This window comes from Heterocephalus glaber, unplaced genomic scaffold, assembly GCF_053883595.1.
Source record: "Heterocephalus glaber isolate CG9 unplaced genomic scaffold, H.glaber_assembly_v1.0 deba00001588, whole genome shotgun sequence".
NCBI lineage: Eukaryota > Metazoa > Chordata > Mammalia > Rodentia > Bathyergidae > Heterocephalus > Heterocephalus glaber.
Genome location: NW_028258366.1, coordinates 478579 through 496998, shown reverse-complemented (window position 1 = coordinate 496998; position 18420 = coordinate 478579). Strand labels below are relative to the sequence as shown.

General features: G+C 42.0%; 1 protein-coding gene across 4 annotated transcripts in view; it reads left to right on the top strand.

The window, feature by feature from the left end:
• LOC101714770 (rho GTPase-activating protein 10) overlaps nucleotides 1-18420 on the top strand; it is a 170522-nt gene that overhangs the window by 19142 nt on the left and 132960 nt on the right. For all 4 annotated transcript variants that reach the window (XM_087193399.1, XM_087193398.1, XM_087193401.1 and 1 more), the window contains exons 4-6: nucleotides 7555-7636; nucleotides 9691-9736; nucleotides 12159-12224. In XM_087193399.1, the coding sequence (XP_087049525.1) occupies nucleotides 7555-7636; nucleotides 9691-9736; nucleotides 12159-12224 (194 nt within the window). The remainder of the gene's footprint in view (nucleotides 1-7554; nucleotides 7637-9690; nucleotides 9737-12158; nucleotides 12225-18420) is intronic.

Genomic DNA, 18420 nt, shown 5'->3' with positions numbered 1-18420 from the left:
TTCTTTTTCTTTTTTTTTTTTTTTTGCGGTACCAGGGATTGAACTCAGGACCTTGCACTTGTGAAGTAGGTGTGATGGCCCTGAGCTAAATTTCCGGCCCTCTATGCTTTGCTTTCAAAACCATGAATTCCTTTCTAAAGACTACTTTAGCTTGCACCTATAAATTTTGATATTTTAATTGATTCACTTCCAAATAAATTTCCTGTGTGTTTATGATACAGGTGTTCATGTTCTATTCACAAGTGTTCTGTTAAGATTGCAAATGATTGTTGACACTCTACATTTAATAGTCCCATTTTGGTACTTTTTTGTCAGAATACATAGTCTGTATTTCAGATTATAATTTGATATATATATATATATATATATATATATTTTGGTCCCATAACATCCTGGCTCTTTCTGACAGTGGGGTGTTGAGGTCCCCCACTACAACTGTATTAGTGCATATATGGCTTTTCATGTCCGTTAGTATTTGTTTTATATAGTTGGGTGCACTAGTGTTTGGTGCATAGATATTTGTGATTGTCATCTCTTCCTCTTGGATTCTTCCCTTTACAAGGATGTAGTGTCCTTCTTCGTCTCTCTTAATTAGTGTTGGTTTGAAATCTACTTGATCTGCCAAGAAGATAGCTACTTCTGCTTTTTCTTGGGTTCCTGTCGCATGCAGTATTGTTTTCCACCCTTTAACTTTCAGTCTATGAGTTTCCTTTTGAATTAAGTGTGTTTCTTGTATGCAGCATATTGTTGGATTTTGCTTCTTGACCCATTCTGCCAGTCTATTTCTTTTGATTGGTGAATTGAGACCCTTAACGTTGATGGTTATAACTGAAACATATTGACTTGTCATTGCCATGACTTTTTCTTTTTGTTGGGTTCTCCCCCTTTACATTTAATTTCTTGTCATGCCAGATGGGTTCATTCTGCTTTGCTTCCTGGGGTTGTGATCCTCAATGTCTGTTCCTAGGATATTGTGTAAAATTCTTTGGAGTGCTGGTTTGGTATTCACGAAGTTCCTAAGGTGCTCTTTGTCATCAAAGTATCTTATTTCTCCATCCATTTTGAAAGATAGTTTTGCAGGGTCCATCAATCTGGGTTGGAGGCTGTTTTCTTTTAGGGCTTGGAATATGTCACTCCAAGCTCTTCTTGCCTTGATGGTTTGTGTTGAGAAGTCTGCTGTGATTCTTATGGGCTTTCCTTTGTATGTGATTTGTTTCTTTTCTCTGACTGCTTGGAGAACTTTGTTCTTCTGTTGTGTTTCTGGAATCTTAACAATTATATGCCTATGTGTAGATTTTTTTTGATCAAGGCTATTTGGAGTCCTATATGCCTCACTTATCTGTATGTCAAGCTCTTTTCCCCTGCTTGGGAAGTTTTCTGCCATTATTTCTGTGAAGAGATTTTTTATGTCATCTGCACGCTCTCCTGTTTCTTCATTGAGCCCAATCAGTCTTATGTTATTCTTTTTTGCAACATCTAGCAGCTGCTGGATTGATTTCTCATGTTCCCTTATAATTTTGAAGCAATTTTTCTTTTCCTGGTCACTAATTGCAATCTTATCTTCTATATCTGAAATTCTGTCCTCACACTGGCTCATTTTGCTGTGTAGACTTTCAGTGGAGTTTTTCATGTCCTGGAAATCTATTTGCATCTGTTTTATGGATTCCATTTGTTTCTTATGTTGGGATTCCATCATGTTCCTGAGCCCCTCTCTAGATTTATTAATCATGTCTTGCACTAAGGGCACAATTTCTCCTGTTATCTGAGAAATTATTTCTGATTTCCTTTTTTCCAGATCCCCTTTTGTTGCCAGTTCAGTGGGTCCAGGTGGTTGAGTATCAGAGGGTTCCATCTCATTTCCCTTTGGGGTTGCTGCAGGTGATCTGGAAGTCTGGTTTTGAGACTTATTTATGTGTTTTCTCATTTCGACTGGGGCGGGGGTCTGTTAGTGCCTGCACGGATTACCTCCTCTGAGCTGGGTGAGCTGGGACAGGGGCCGGGAGCAGCGGTAGGGATGGTGACCCAAAAGCCCTTTCCTGTGGGCTGGGAGCAGCCGGAGGGATGGTGGCCGGGAAACCCCTTCCTCTGGACCAGGACCAGTGGGAAGACGGCTCAGAAGCCCCTACCTCTGGGCCGGGAACAGTGGGACTCAGTACCTTGGTCTGGTGGTCTGGTGTCCTCTGGGCCTTGGTAATGTGGAATCAGGTGGCTGCCTGTCTGCAGTGGGGTGATTCGGTGTCTTCCGCGTGACTCAGGACCTCGGTAGGGCGTGCACAAATCTGCTGTCTGCAGCGGGCTGATTCGGCGTCTTCCGCGTGACTCCGGACCTCGCTAGGGCGTGCACAGACCTGCCTGTCTGCAGCGGGCTGATTTGGCGCGTGTTCCGCGCGACTGGGGACCTCGGTAGGGTGTGGGCACACCTGCCTGTCTGCAGTGGGGTGATTCGGCGTCTTCTGCGTGACTCAGGACCTCGGTAGGGCGTGCCTCCTGGCTCGCTCTTTGTCTGCTTTTATTTACTGTTTCTTCTCTTGATTCTGGATTATATTACACCTCTTTGTACATTTCATGCTTTAAAAATTTTTTTTGGGTACTGGGGATCAATTTTCATAGTTTTTTGATTGAATTACAGGTACTATGTCTATGAGAACAACAGGACTAAAAGAAGTAATATAAATGCCTGGCCGAAGTGATGCCTGTTCTTCCCTCAGGCCCCTCATGTGGGGGCTGAGTTTGTGTTGAGCTGAGATGGGGCCTTGTTGCCACTTCATTTAGATTCAGTTTATCACAGGCTTCGTGTCATTGTAGGACCCTGTCTGAAGGGTCAGTCCTTTTCAGTCCTCTTGGGTTTCCTCACGAAGACTGGCAAGGCTTTATGGAAAAGAGAGGGTAGTTCAGACTCTGTGCCTATACTTCCTGGGAATTCTACACAATTACACCCAGTAACCTGGGTGCTACTTTTAAAACTTAGTTAATATTTCACTGTTTTCTTTGTTACCAGTGCCTTCCTCTTTGTCCTATTGCTTCAGGAACGATGAAGACAGGTGTGAGAGTGTGTGTGAGTGTGTGTGTGTGCTTTCTCTCCAATGCATGACTTGTCACTTCCTGGATATGGATTCATTAGGATTTTTGCCATCTTCTATTCTTTACACAGGTTTTAAAAAAGGATAAAACTAAGATTTTATATGTTCTCCGTGTTATTGTTAGGGTATGAATGATGATCTCATAATTTTCCCCATTGTAAGCAAAAGCACCAGTCATCCAGTGATTGTTTGAATTCACTTTTATTGGAATATAGAATCCTACTTCTGACTGTATTATGGCCTGCTGGCTCATTTTGAAACATCTTTGGTAGAAGAAAAATTGTCATAAAGTTTTCACCCAGAGTAAAATTAGGCAACATTCATTCAACATCTCTGAAAATGTCTGATTCATAGATTTGTACTTTATTTTCTCCAGGAACTCTTGTGGGAAATTGATTATAACTGCTATATTTCTGTAACCTTTTAAAGTCTTTTGTTTAGCTTTGGCACGTTTCCTTTCTCTTGATAAAATTTTATGTGGGGTTTGTAACATGCAGGTTTGGTTTTTCCTCTCCCCTTTCAACACTCCTCTTAGAGAAGCATTGGTGTATTCCTGCTGCCATCCTAAGTTTTGGTAGCTGCTTATCTTTATTTAGAAACTCCCGTGCTTACAGTAATATCCCTTATACTTGCGAACATCTCTCTTTCCTTATATCTTTTTGGATATTTACTGAATTTAAAAGCTCAGTGGCCTATCAAGTGAAATACAGGGAAAGTGGGTATTTTGTACGTGCATTGAGAGAACTATAAAATGTAATTTAAAGATAAATCATAGATGGGACTAAAGTATAGAATAAAGTTTATTCTTCTCATACTAGGGCTTAACATGGTGCCCAAGGTGTACTACCATTTTTCTTTTTAACGAAAACGGGTTGAAGTGCTGCTCATTTAAGAACAACAAGTTGTTGATGATGTTTCCTCCTGCTGATTTCAATTCCAACCTTCTATATGTATTAATTATGGTTTTAAGAAAGACTGTGTTCGCAGCTTGTTGTCTTTATCTGGTTCATTTTTCCTTCATGAAATTTATATTGTTGCCCTTGTATTAATTAACAGTTAATTTTGGCTTGGTTTGTATGACAGATTTTTCAGAGGTTAACACTGCCTAGGGCACATAGTAGGCACTCAGGTTGTAGTTTGTTCAAAATGAAAGATGAGGTGAATACGTGAATGGCAGTGGTCTCCACGTGGCCAGTGTAATGCATAGCAGCAGCATTGGCTCTTGGAGCCCCGAGTCTGAACCTCGTCCCAGCTTCAGTGGAGTCCCTAACGTTCAGTCAGCTTTTGCAAGGAGTGAAGATGAATGGCTTTTTCTTTATTTAAATGTGACTAACGCTTTGTGTCAAAATGTTTTCTATTACCCTTATATTTGTCGTCTGTCTTATATATCCACTACATTTTATTAACAAAACATGCCATTCCTTGTGTTAAGAACTATGGAAATTTTATAATCTAGTTTACTAGAGAGATGCTGCTACAGATTGAGAATCCTTAATCTGAAATAATCTGAAATCTGAAATGCTCCCTGTGTCTTGTGAGTGTGAGTGCTTAAAAAGTTTCAGATTTTGTAGCATTTCTTGGTTATTTCTTGTGGTACTGGTGATTGAACCCAGGCCTTCCTGCATGCAAAGCACATGCCCTGCCACTGAGGTACACCTTCGACCCCCTTGTAGGGTACTTGATTTTACATTTTTAGATTAGGGATGTTGAACTACAGAAGTCGCCCAAACCAGAAGGAAAAAACTCCCACAAAATTTGAAATACTTTAGGTACCAGCCTGTAATACTTCAATTTGCAATGTTTCCAGTATTTTCTAATGTCTTACTTTTGCTGAATGGTTTCTTAGTAATTGCTTTTTTTTGTTTATGGTGTCGGAGATTGAACTCAGGTCCTTGCGTTTGCACAGTGGGCGGCGAAACCACCGAGCAAAATCCCCAGCCCAGCAATTGATTATTAAAAGAAACTTGAGAGACTTATGATGGTTAGAGTATGTCTTGAGTGTGTGATGTTTTATCTTCCTGCACTCACATTTTAGAGGTTGGCCTCGGTAAGGGAGTGGTTCTCCGTTGTGCTCCCCAAAGAACGGGGTGGCTCGGGCAAGGATTACACTACTGCGGATGTTTTTATGCCATGGTGGACTTTCATCCACGTGTAGTATGGCTGTTGGATCTGAAACCAGAGAAGTGCTCCCTCCCGTGACATATCTGTGATTCTAGTTCATACTACTTTGAACTCTCTGTCGTTCAGCATTTCTTCTGTTCCAAGTCACCCAAATCCGTTGTTCTGCATCCTATCCAGCATCTTTGTTTTGTGCACCATGTGTAGCTTGGTAAAGAATATCCAACAGTCTGCTTAAAGCACCAGTGCTGAACCCTTGGGGAGAGCACAGAGGGGTTAGTACAAGGGATGTTTTTGGCCTGTTGGCTGAATTTGTGAGTTTCACTTTACTTGGTCTTTATTTGTTGTGTTGTTTCTGGCTTCCACTGAATCCCTTTAGTAGTTATTGATGCTAATAGTAATTTTTATCTGTCTTTTTTATAGTTTATTCTTGGAGCCCCAGGTTTCTTATTATTCTGTTGCTCACAACATGTAGTGGCCCTTATGGAATATTTCTGAAGCCCGTTCATTTTCCTCCTCATTTTTGTCATTGTTTCCTTTGTCCACTCTTCTGTCTCTTTGCAGTCACTCTTGCCTTCAGTCTGTTCTTCATCCAGCAGCTGGAGTATGTGTGTGTGCGTGCAGTTTTCATCTAGTTCCATGTTGCCCCTACTACACACCTTGGCTGATGCTTACAATAAACCAGAGCCCTAGCCCAGTCCCCAGAACCCTGTGTCTCTGGCCTAGGATGCCTTCCTACCTTTCCTTGGCTTATGGGAGTAGTGGTGAGACTGCTCTTAGTGCCTCCAGTGTGTTTTCCCTCTCTCTCAAGTGTCTTTTTGGCTTAGGAGATGATTCTACACATACAATAAAGTTTTTGAAACTTGATTTTAAAAAGGAGCAGTTTTAGATTCACATCAAGATTAAGAGAAAGGTACAGAGCTTTCCTGTATGCTCCCTGTCCCGGGTATGCATAGCTTCTCCCTTAGCAACCCCTCCACACACTGGGGAGGTTTAATCCATGCACGACATTAACATATCATAGTTACCCAAAGCCATGGTTTATATTAGGATTCACTCTTAGGGTTATGCATTCTATAGGTTTGCACAAATGTAGTAATGACATCTATCTGTCATTATATTATGCCAAGTATTTTCACTTCCTGTTCATCTTTTCCCATCCAATCCCTGGCAACCACTGATTGTTTTCCTAGCTCTCTAGTTTTGGCTTTTCCAGCATTGTTATACCTTTGGAATGATACAGCATGTAAGCATGTAAGACTGGCTTTTTTCACTGAGTCCTTCCATGTCCTTGATACCTCTTTTCTTTTTAGCACTGAATGATGTTCCATTGGATGTAGCTCAGTTTACATCACTATTTACTGAAAGACAAAGACGTCTTGGTAACTTCCAAATTTTGGCATTTATGAATAAACCTGCTAGAAACATTCTTGTACAGATTTTGGTGTGATCATGTTTTCCACAACTTTGGTAAATACTGTACTGACAAACATTGGTACTGGGTTTATATGGTACTTCTGCTCTTGTGAGAAATCACTGAGCTGCCTTTGAAAGGGTCTGTCCCAGTCTGCAGTCTCACCTCACCATCAGGACTAAGAATTCCTGCAGTTCCACACCTTCACCAACATGTAGTGTTTCCAGTATTTGGATTTTGGCCTTTCTCATAGGTATGTTCTGGTAGCTGGTTTTAATCTGCACTTCCCTGATGAGGTATGATAGGGGGCCCCTTTTCTTCTGCTTGTTTGCCTTTGTATATCCATATGGATGCCTCCTGACAGTCCAGAAATTCCACTGCTGGGCATGTGCTCCACAGGACTGAAAGTAGGGACTCGAGTAGATACCTTTACATCCATGTTCCTAACAGCATTGTTCTCAGTAGCCCAAATGAGGAGCAGCCAGAGTCATCAGTGTGTGAATGGATAAATGTGATACATGTGCATATGGTGGGATATCACGCTTTCAAAAGGAAGAAAATTCTGATTGTTGGTCCATCATGCATACGTTTTGAGTAGATTATGCTAAGTGCAAGAAGCCAGTCAAAAGGCAAATGCTCTTATGATTCCGCTCACCTCTGTCCAGTTGGCAGAGAATAGAAAGTAGGACGGTGACCGCCAAGGGGTGAGGCACTGGGGAGCAGGGAGCCACTGTTGAGTGGAGGCGTATGCTGCTGTGGTGATGAATCCCCCTTCACTGCGCACACGGAAGTGGTTAAGGTCGAACATTGTAAGTTACATGTATTTTCCCGCAGTTCAACATTTGAGAAAGAGACAGCGGGAATCATCAGTGAAACTCTTTCGAGGAGAAGAGGAGGCTTTGCCTCGACCCTGGCTGACCTGCTTTGCGCTCTGTCTTCCAGGCCCGGAGTGTCCCTGACGATGCAGGCCTTCTCAGAGGAGGAGCGGCGACAGTGGCTCGAGGCGCTGGGTGGAAGAGAAGCTGTAAGAATCATCGGCCGTGGAGCCTTGTTTCAAACCCTGCAGAGTTGGCTTGGGTTCATTTCTGTGTTACAGCGTTTGCTGCAAGTTCCCTGCTGCATAGCTGGTGTTTGAGGTCACCTTGGAACGTTCCGCAGTTCCGTAATTCGGCTTGGGGTAGCAGCGGCACACACTTGACTGTGTGTCGTTTTTCTTTCTCATTTTTCTTGAACCCAGGGCCTTTGCACTGAATTACCTCGCCAGCCCCTTTTTGTATGTTTTTACTTTGAGACTGAGTCTTGCCAAGTTGCCGAGGCTGGGCCTGAATTGGCCATCCTCCTGCCTCAGCCTCCTAGAGTTCTGGCATGACAGGTGTGCTCCTCCATGCCTGGCTTTCAGGTTACTTTGAGGAATAAATTAAAGGTAGAGATACAGGTCTGGGGGCACCTGAATCCTGACTGTTGCCTCTTTGTTCAAGCACTGCTTTCGTTTCTGTGGACTTGTGGCTTACTTTGACAGATCACTAATGAATCCGGGATTTAGTGAGGAAAATTATGAAATACCACAGAACCAGTTAAAATAAGGTCTGCGTAAGTGTTATGACTCCTACCAGTAAGCTGCTAGAGCAGGTACCAGGTGGGTTTAAAAGTGCTTGCCATTTCTGGAGAGGGTTTAGGAAAACAAAAGGAAAGAGTGTGATTTGAAAAAGTAGAGGAAGGGGTTGTCCTATGTGGTCCAGTGAGAGACAGCAGACAGAGCTCACGGGATGTGCTCAAGATGAGGTTGGCTCGTGTTTACAGCGAGCACTTCAGTGAGAGCATAGGAAATGGGGTGCAGCGTTGGCTTTTATGTAGGGAACTGTGAGGTATGGCATAGTGTTTGCAGGTGGTATGTGCCTTGTAAGTCACGAGCCAGCAGAATTTTTAGAGGCTGCTCAGAATTACCACCTTGGTATTTCAGATACAGTGGACCCTTGACTTATGAACTCGATTGGTTTGTAAGTCAGTATAGCTGAGATCTGGATATTTCCCTGGGTACACGTTATAGATAACAAGAGGCAGATGAATCTTCCATTTACCTAATCAAGTTGTTAGGCCAGTTGGTTGTAACTTGAGGGTCCACTGTATCCTTATTTAAATTATGGGTAGGGGGTCTTAATACCAGGTTTTAGGAATAATAGTGAAAAAAGGAGCCTCATTTTATTGACTAGATAACAGTTTCTTTGTCATCCTATATCTGTAAGGCTGGGCATTTCAAGTTGACTTAAGTCTCAGTTCCCTAAGAATCACGGCCCTTCGTCATCTGTTGCTTCTTTGGCCTACCTCTGTGAGAGAGAAGTAACACTCAGGCTCCCCTCTGCTGTTAACCTTTGTATACGAGCGCGTGGTGGTAGGTGATTAACTGAGAAAGCGCTACACGTCTTTAGATGCTCTCAGGACTCCAGCTGGCACAGGCTTTTTCCTACCATGGCTCATTCGTTCTCTGACATGAGCCCTGTGTCTTCCAGGCCAACTCAGTTCTGAGCCTTCTGCCTGGAGTCAGCGGCAGATTCCCCAAGTTCCTCAGATGCCCCTCACAAGTCTGGGTGTTCTGCACTTCCGCTGGCTGGCTGGACTGGGGAAGTCCGTGATCCGTTCCTCCTCGGGCTCACTGATTTGCTAGAACGAACTCCCCTGCCTTCTAAGGCACCACCACCCTCCTGCGTTCACCAGTTTGGAAGTTCCTCCTATCCCCTTGCCAGGAGTATTAAGGCCCTAACCTGCAGGGCCCCCAAAGAGGTCAGCATGTCGGAGTGTCCAGCCCGGACTTGGGGCTGTCTGTTCCTGTCTTTATCCCGGGTGCCATCCAGGGAGGCCCCTTAGGAGTAACGAGAGATATTCCTACTAGGCCATCTCAAGAGTCTTGGAACTTTGTACCACAGAACAGGGACAGAGATCAAATATATTTGTTATGATGCCACATTAACCAGTAGGAAATTTCTAGAAACCGTGTTTTGCGTAGTCGTAAGTGTACCTATTTGAATCATTTTTATTGTTGTGTTAAAAATACCATTTTCCCTTCTCTTTCTCACTCACTAGCTGTTCCACAGTTTTAATAGAGCCATCATCCCAAGGCCGGAAGGAAGTAAGTGCTAATTTACAAGAATGTTACTTTGGTTTCCTTTTGCATGTGTTACTTTGTGTTCATCATGGATGCCAGAATGTTGCTTGAGGTACACTCTGTACCCCCTTGAGCTCATCCTCTGACTACCATGTGTGTTCTGTCTCATCCACTGGAGACTTTCTCAAAGTGTCCTGGGCTGCGGTAGCCCTCTTTCATCTTTCTTATCTGTGACCTTTTCTATGCATTTTTTTTCTCTACAGTTCGCTTTGCTGTTTATTCTTTCAGCCATAAATAATCATGCAAAAATTTTGGGAATGATCTTGCCTACCTGGTTGAGTTGCATAATCCTGTTCCCAATCTTCCAAACCCTATCCTTTGTCTGCTAGATAAAAAAATCAGTTTCTCCAAAGAACAATGATATTTATTTGGGAATAGCAGAGGATTGCAGTGGGAATATGCATGCCATAGTAAACTATGGGTGTATTCAAAGATGTTGAGGCAAAAAAATTTGGTTTTCTTTTTTGGTGCCGGGGATCAAACTCAGGTAAGGCAGGCACTGGAACCACTGAGCTAAATTCCCGGCCCAAGGCAAAAAAATTTTTAAAGTGAAAATGAGAAGGATTATGTCAGGTATTTTGAAGCAATAGTCTTTAGCCACAATGATGAATAAGTGGCGCCAGCCTGAAGTTGAACAGTTAGTTGTTGGGCAGGTGTCCTTGTAGAACTACTTTTTATTTTATTTTTTGGTAGGAGGTTGCTGTGGTCTCTTTGCAAGCTTGTGGTTTTGACAGAGTCTTCTGTGATAGTCATTCTCCAGTAGTCATGTGGAAAAACTCTTTCACAAGCTCCTGGCTTTTTTTTTTTTCCCCACTTCTTCCTTTGGGTTGACACAAGTGACTCCATTTAGAGTTTGGCAACTTTGGTATTCCATTCAAACCCTGTTACCTGTTCTTTTTACAGCATCAGAGTATGGGTTTTACAAATGGTATAGCAAGGACATTTCAGAAAACAACAAGTAATGAACTGTATTCACATATTGTAGGACAAGGCTCTTCATGTGCATTGGGTGTACTTAGAGGAGCGTGAAATACTGCTTAGCTCTGTCCTGTTGATTAATACGAGATAAAGGTGGGAACAGTTTCCTAGTCTGTTTATGAATTTAGTTTTTGATCTATTCGGAGAACTTAAGGTTCTGGTATCAGATAGCCACAGTTTGGAAATGCTATGTTGTATAACGTATACTCTCAAAATGATTGTGGTCACTTGTGCCAATGCTGAAGAAGCCGTATCCTCAGGCCTGGGGTTGGTAGGGCGCCCCAGAAGGCAGGGTGTCCCCTGAGCGCCCCCCCTTCCTTCCCCTCCTTTCCCTTTCTTTCCCTTCTCTCTTTCCCTACTCTTCCACTTCTCTACTTCTTGCTGTTTGTCTTTCTTTTTTATTACAGAAAAGCTGAAACATGCTTTTGGGGGGTGGGGCAGTTTTGCTAAGCAGAAACACTTGTTTTATAAAACTTTGTGAACAGTGGATTCTTAAAGAGTAAACCACCTAATTTCCATCATTAAAACTCCTCAAGTGTAGCATTATGGATTGTATATAAAGTTGATATTCATGTATCGCTTCTGCATCCCCATCGAAAGCACGAAGGTTCAGTGTTAAGTTTCCTGGGTTCTAAATGCGGCGACTCAAAAGTGATAATTTAGTTGAACCAAGAATTGGCTTTCATCAGGATATGAACAAATATGTCAGCCTGTTCATAAGCAACCATCTAGACTAGGAAAAATGTATAAAATTATATTTTCAAAATGATCAGCTCTGCCACATGAATCATCTGTTTTTCATCGACTATGAAAATAAATATTATTTTAAAAGCTTGGAGCATGGTATAAAATATCAAAATTTTAATTAAATCTCAATACCCAAATGTTTTAAAAGCTTTTCTAAAAATTTTCTCTACTGTGTTAAAAAAAAAAAAGTTTATATTCTTAGACACTCAAGTAATTTAAGAGCCTTCATGCCTTCATTCATGTATGTAGTTCTCATTAACTGAGTTACTGTTAGAATTTCTTTTTTCCAGTACTGGGGATCAAACTCAGGGCTTTGTACTTGCAAGGTAGGAGAGGTGCCACTGAGCTAAATAACTGTTAGATTTTTTGACGAAACACATCTTGAGTATTTCCAGGTAGCTCCACTTAGAGATTTGTCACTTTCTTTTCAATTATTTTAAATTAAAACTTCACTTATATAGTGTCCTGATGCAGCAGGTCAACTTTTAAATGTATGACGTTCACATTTACATCCTTTACACAGGAAATACATGGCCTTTAGTTTTGTTTTCAAGTAGTGAAGTAAGAATTAGATTGAGTTAGATTATTTTCCCTGTTTTTATAAGGAAGATAGATGCGGTGAGTACTTGTTCCCTTAATATTTTATAACTGTTTCTTTTAGGTGCACAGTTGGATAAGGTGGGATTCACGATTCTCAGAAAATGCATCAGTGCAGTTGAAACACGAGGTAATGTGATTAAGTAATTTCATTCATGAAAGGATATAGGTATGTAAAATGCAAAAGTCCGTTTACAATCCAATTGCGTGGTGAAGTGTTTCAGCACTGAGGGCAGAATCCTTATTCTGGGTATCAGTTTACTCATATGACATTTTCCTTTTTCCTCATATATATGGGAGGAATTTGTACATTCTGCTTTGTATTAAACCATATAGTGAGTAATGAAATGAGAATTGTATTTGCTTGCTAGATCTGCCCTAACGAACACTGCAGACTGGGGCCTTAGCTGTTCATCGTAGTTCTAATGGCTGGGAGTCCAAGACTGAGGTGTCCATAGACTGGGTTTCTTCTGAGGCTTCTCTCCTTGGTGTGCACATGGGCACCTTTGGTATGTGCTCGTGGCTTTTTCTGTGTGCGTTCCTGTTCCTGTTGTATGTTTTATGAGTCCTGTTGGATTAGGGCTGTACCCTAATGTCCTTATTTGCATACAGTCACCTCTTTAACGGCCCCGTCTCAGCGTGTAGTTGTGAAGTACTGGAGGTTAGGGCTTCAGCATGTGAATTCCAAGGGGATACATCTCCCAACAGTGACGGGATGAATCATCAGTGTTGTACAGATAATCTTGGAGCGCCTTGAAGATGTTCTGCACCCTTCTTTGTCTTGTGGGCCCCTGTTGAACTCATCGGCAGGACTTTGGATGTAGCTCAGGGGAAGACTTCTTGGCTAGCATGTATGCAAGATGTTGGGTTTGATCCCCAGCACCGTGAAAGAAACAAAACTCTACACCATTACTGAGGTGTAATTTGTATGCAGTTAATGTTAACTGTACAAATCATTGAATCTTGAGAGATGTATACAGTTGTCTAACTGCCACTACTACAGTCATAGAAGATTTATGGTCCTTCCTACCCCAAAGTACCTTTCTCTGCAGTCACTCCCTACTCCCACTTTGATATTTAGCATGCCCTGAGCTGCTTTTTATCATGATAGAATGCCTTAAAAAAAATCACAACATTTTACATAATGGAATAATGCAGTTTTATAGTCTTGACTTCAGGTGTATTTAGCATAGTGCTTTTGGGAATTCCTCTTCTTGGGAGAAATCTTGGCTCATTTCTTTTTATTGTTAGGTAGTATTCCATTATATGGATAAAAGTATTCTCTTATATGGATATACTGTATTGTTTATCTCCTCACCTGCTGATAAATATTTGGGTCATTTTCATTTTACGTTTAAGGAAAGCCAGTCCTTCCACTGACCAAAAGCCAAAGGGGTTTTTCTGTGTTACTAAGAACAAAACAGGGCTATTTCACTCTGTACCCACTTTATCAGACTTTTGAGAAACCAGATAATGAACATTGCAAAAGGAGCTGTTTGTGGAAGTCGTAGTTTTCTTTGTTCAGAGACCCAGTGACATATGGGTAAATTGAGTATTTAACTCTTTTACTGTATATTCTAGTCCTATTTTGGATGACTTGGTGTAGGATGAAGCATTACATTCACATTTTCTGTCAAAACTAGATCTTCGTTACAAAGCCAGACAGCAACCTGTGAAAGTAGAGTACTGAGCAATAGATGAATAGGAGCCGTTTTTTGATTTGGGGGTTCACCCATCAATAACAACTCAAGCCACCAAAAGCCTCCTCCACATTCTTCCAGCAGGGATTCAGACTGGCATCAGATTTTCATTCATTTCAACCTATGCTGTGGTTGAACTGACAAATTTGTTCATTTTCTTAGTGCTTCAGAAATTTCAAAAATTACTGTAATTTTAATATTTCTTGGTCATCACTCATGGTTTTTTTTTTCCCCCTTGAGGTCCACAGATCTTTAACTCTGTATCATTCAGATGGTTAATTTTGATAAATTCTTTCCTCAAAGAGGATGTTTTATACATACTTGGCATCTGTCTGAACAGATAAAGAGCTGTCTGAAGGCTTTCTGATCGGGATGTATAGTTATATGGAGTGTTGTATCCATTGAATTAAATATATTGAAATCTGCTTGTATTTTTTTTTTTTTTTTTTGGTACCGTGGATTGAACTCGAGTCCTTGCACTTGCAAAGCAGGCGCCGGAACCACTGAGCTAAATCCCCGGCAAAATCTGCATGTACTGAATGTGTTATTATAGTTTCTTTTTAAGTAAAGGTATGCGTTTTGTGATAGAATTTTCTATGTGAAAAGAAAAAAATTGTGATTTCCTTCTCAAATCTCTTATTCCCAAAGGTCTTCTGTTATTTGAAACCTTTTACCTTGAGTGAGGTAATAGACTAAAAATAGTTTAGGAGTCAACAGTCAGATCATGTTCTTAAAAATGACGAGGAGCATCACAGAATCTGAAGTTTGCATCTTAAATTTGAAAGTTACTTCAGGATATATTGCTATTAACGATTTCCCCCAAGTCTGCTCTCTTTGTTGCTGGTCTTCTGTTAGGCTAGGGATGTTGTTGTCTTGCACTTTCTATCAGGATAAAGCAAGCTAGTGTGTGTTCCTGGAACAAGAGACTCTCAGATCTCTATGGCCTAAAACCTAGGACTTAACTTTCAACTCATCAAGCTTTAGTGGGGGCTGAGGTCATTCAGATACCTGGGCTTCTGGAGCAGCCAACTGAGCTCAGAGTTCCTGGTTGTCTTGCCAGAGAGAGACAGTGTGGTGGACCTTAGGCCAGCAAGCAAGTGCTCTGACATGGCAGTGAGTGGGCAGAAGTAGCCTCATGCTCCACTCAACCTCAAAAGGCCTGCAAAGCATGACCCATACCAAGCCTGGGAAAAGTCATGGTTTTCCAAGTTGGGAGTTGCAGGTAGTTGGTGAATAGCCTGTTAATGACCACCAAGCAATTGTTGAGTCTCCATGCCAAATGGCCAGCAGTGTTTAATAAGATGTTACTGAAGAGTTACTAAAACGCTGCTTTCAGTGTTTTAAATGTGACTATCATTGTCTGAAAACTATTTTATATGTTTCAATTAAATTAGTAAGGTAGATTTCTTTTGCTGACTTTTTATTTTAACATGACTTTTAAAAAAATGATACTTGATGTTTAAAAAATTATCCACCTTGGGCCGGGGATTTAGCGCAGTGATTTCACTGCCTGCTCCGCCAGCGCAAGGACCCAAGTTCGATCCCCAGTACCAAAAAAACAAAACCAAAACCAAAAAATTATCCATCTTACTCATGCCCTCATTGAAATAGTTGCAAGTCATCAGGCAAATGTTTAAAGTTTACTGTAGTTCTCAGTACTCTAAGAAAAGATGCTAACGTATCTAAACCTCTAACATACATGATCTGTAATCACCTGGGCGGGCCTATTTAGCATATATTCTAATTTTTTTTTGTACTGGGGATTGAACTGGGGACATTGGGCTTGCGAGGCAGTTGACAGCACCTCTGAGCTAAATCCCTGGCCCCTAGATACTCTAATTTTGAATGAGAAAGAATTCAGTGTTACCGCTGTACCAGAATCAAATCGTTCATTTACATAGTTGTTTGCTCATGAAGTTACAGCCTGTGTGGGACTCAAATCCTCTGATCCTCCACCATTAATTGAGTGTTTTGGTAAGACAGTGTACATCACCTGTACCAATAGGAAATTGTGGTGGTGTACCAAGCCAAAGGACTTCATGGAATAATTCTTCCCAAACTGCTACACATTAGTCACGGGGACCTTTAAAAATACTGGTGCTGGGCTGAAGTACCCAGCCTGACTTAAATGCTAATGGATGTGAATTATGTAGGAAGAGGTTGTTGGTTTTTTTTTTTTTGGTACCAGGGATCGAACTCAGGTCCTTGCGCTTGCGAGGCAGGCGGTGGAACCACTGAGCTAAATCCCTGGACCTGTTTTTTTTTTTTTAAACAAGTCCCCAAGTGATCCTAACATCTAATAGGAATGTTTGGAAACCATTGTCACTGTCCTAATGGAAACATTGCTTGCTTATTGGAAAAAATTGAATATATAATTATCTTCATGGTAACAGTGTCCTTTTATATGGGGATCTTTTCTCTTTTTTAAAAATAACCCAATCTAAAATAGAAAGTTCTGAAGAAATAGCTCAATGTTCCTTTCCTTTCCTCAGTAACAGATGACTTATCACAGCTTAGCCCATGTTCTAATCTGAAGTCAGTCAGTTAATCAGTATTTATTGAGCAATCATGGGGTGTATATAGCTTTGCTCTAGGCCTTTGGGATAGGTGTTAAAGGTTGGTTCTACATAATCCATGACCCAGGAATGGTAGACAGGATGGAGATTTGTAAGCAACGGAAATATCCAAGTGATAAAATCAAAATGTTCCAAGTTTGCACGGATCGAGAGAATCTGAGTGCACATTGATGGATTGGACAAGACTTAATGTTAATTAAGGAGTGTGTTTATCTGTAGGCTTCCTTAGATTTAAAGGTTAAGAATGTATATCGTGGCATTTAGAGAAACCTCAGCAGAGATGTGAAGATGAAGTGTGACTAAGAACAAGCAAACCTGATGGGAAAGGAAGCACAGTGGAGCAGCACAAGCCCCTAATTGGGAAGTAACTGGGTAAATGCTAGAAGGTGGTAGAGAGCGAAGTTAGACTTCAGAAGGTTAGTCTGAAGATTTGTGAGGTGCATGTGGGATGCTCAGAATTTGGCTGAGGGTTGGGTGGCGTGAGAACTGACTGTGGACAGTAGATTTGGTGTTGGGGCAGACCGCAGACACACAGCTGCGTTGGAGGTGGGTCTGCTGTAGAGGTCCTACGCATACATAGTATTTAGTTGCACATGGAAGATCAGAGGTCTGCAAGGAATTTCACCTTCAAATTGTGGTTTGAGAAATGAAGGATAGCAAAGAAACTGGTCCACAGCCGACTTCAGTGCATATACCGTGCCAGGGTCATCAGGGTTGCCTTTTAATAATGCACATTCCTGGGCTCAATCCAGGTCTGTAGAATGAGAAGTTTTGGTAGCTGGGCCATTGCTGTAGACAATGAGGATTCCAGTAACGTGGACATAGGAGTTTTTTGATCTTCTTCTTTTAAGAGAGAGAAGAAACCATGGGAGATTTCCTGCAAGGGGGGGTCTATCCTGGCTGGATCAATGTAGCTTTTGGTATTTACAGGAGAGAACATGTGGATGAATAGTGGAGCTTCTACCCTAAATATGAGGGAAGAAATAGCATGGATAAAAGGGGCCATGCTTTTGGGTAGCAGAAGCCAAGAGCAAATGCTTTGCAGGGGGTCCTGGGCGGATTCAGGAGTGTTCATGTAGCTCTTGTTTGCTCATTCACGCTTCCTTCCCCTCCCTCCTACCTGCTGTCTCTGTAGTATGCCTCATGTCTGCCTCCTGGTGGCATTCTGCCCCTTCGTTGGAAGACACCCCATCATCTTAAGCAGTTCCACACAGTCTTTCCTCCATTACCTCAACCTTGCTGAAAGTGAGCTCTATTGTGCAGCCACCATGCTCTGTGGCTGTTGTGTTATGATGCTGTGATAGCGCCCGCTGCTCTGTCTGTATCTCTGGGAAAAGCTGCTGTGTGGGCTCGGGGTTTTCGTTTGTCCCTCCCAGACTTCTGAAACATTCTGATTCAGGGTTTCTCCTCTTAACACCACCACCCCCCAATAGAGAGGAAAAAGGTTATTTTGGATCGTAGTTTTGGAGATTCCAGTGCATGACCGGGTAGCCTGGTTGGCTTTGTGTCTGTGGTGCAGCAGCATGTCATGGCAGGAGTGCATGGGGGCCCAGACCTTTCTCTCAAGGTCAGCAGGAGGAGGATGGGGCCTCACTGTCCCCTTCAAGAGCATGCCCGAGGTATCTTAAGGCGCCACCTCTTAAAAGTCCTGCTGCGTCCCCGGGAACCAAGGCTCCAACACCATGAGCATTAGGAAACATGTAAGATCAAACTGTAACTGTCTGCCCCTGGCCCCCAAAGTTCAGGTCCAGTGTCACAGTGCAAAATGTATTCAGTCCATCCCTAAGAGTTCCAGAATCTTAGCTGTTCAAGCATTGCTCAGAAGTCCAAGTTCTAAGTCTTCTCCAAGGCTGAAGGCAGACTCTTAGCTGTGAGCCCCTTTTGGCTGGGAAACAAAGGAAAGGACTCAACTCTTGAGCTTCATTACACAGAAAAAGAGGAATTGTCCAGATTCACAAACGTGGGGGATTTCGGAGGGAAGGAATTTTGGCAGGGGAAAGAATGCAGGTCAAGGTGTCAGTGTTTGAAAGAGTGTGATGTGCCTGGGAGC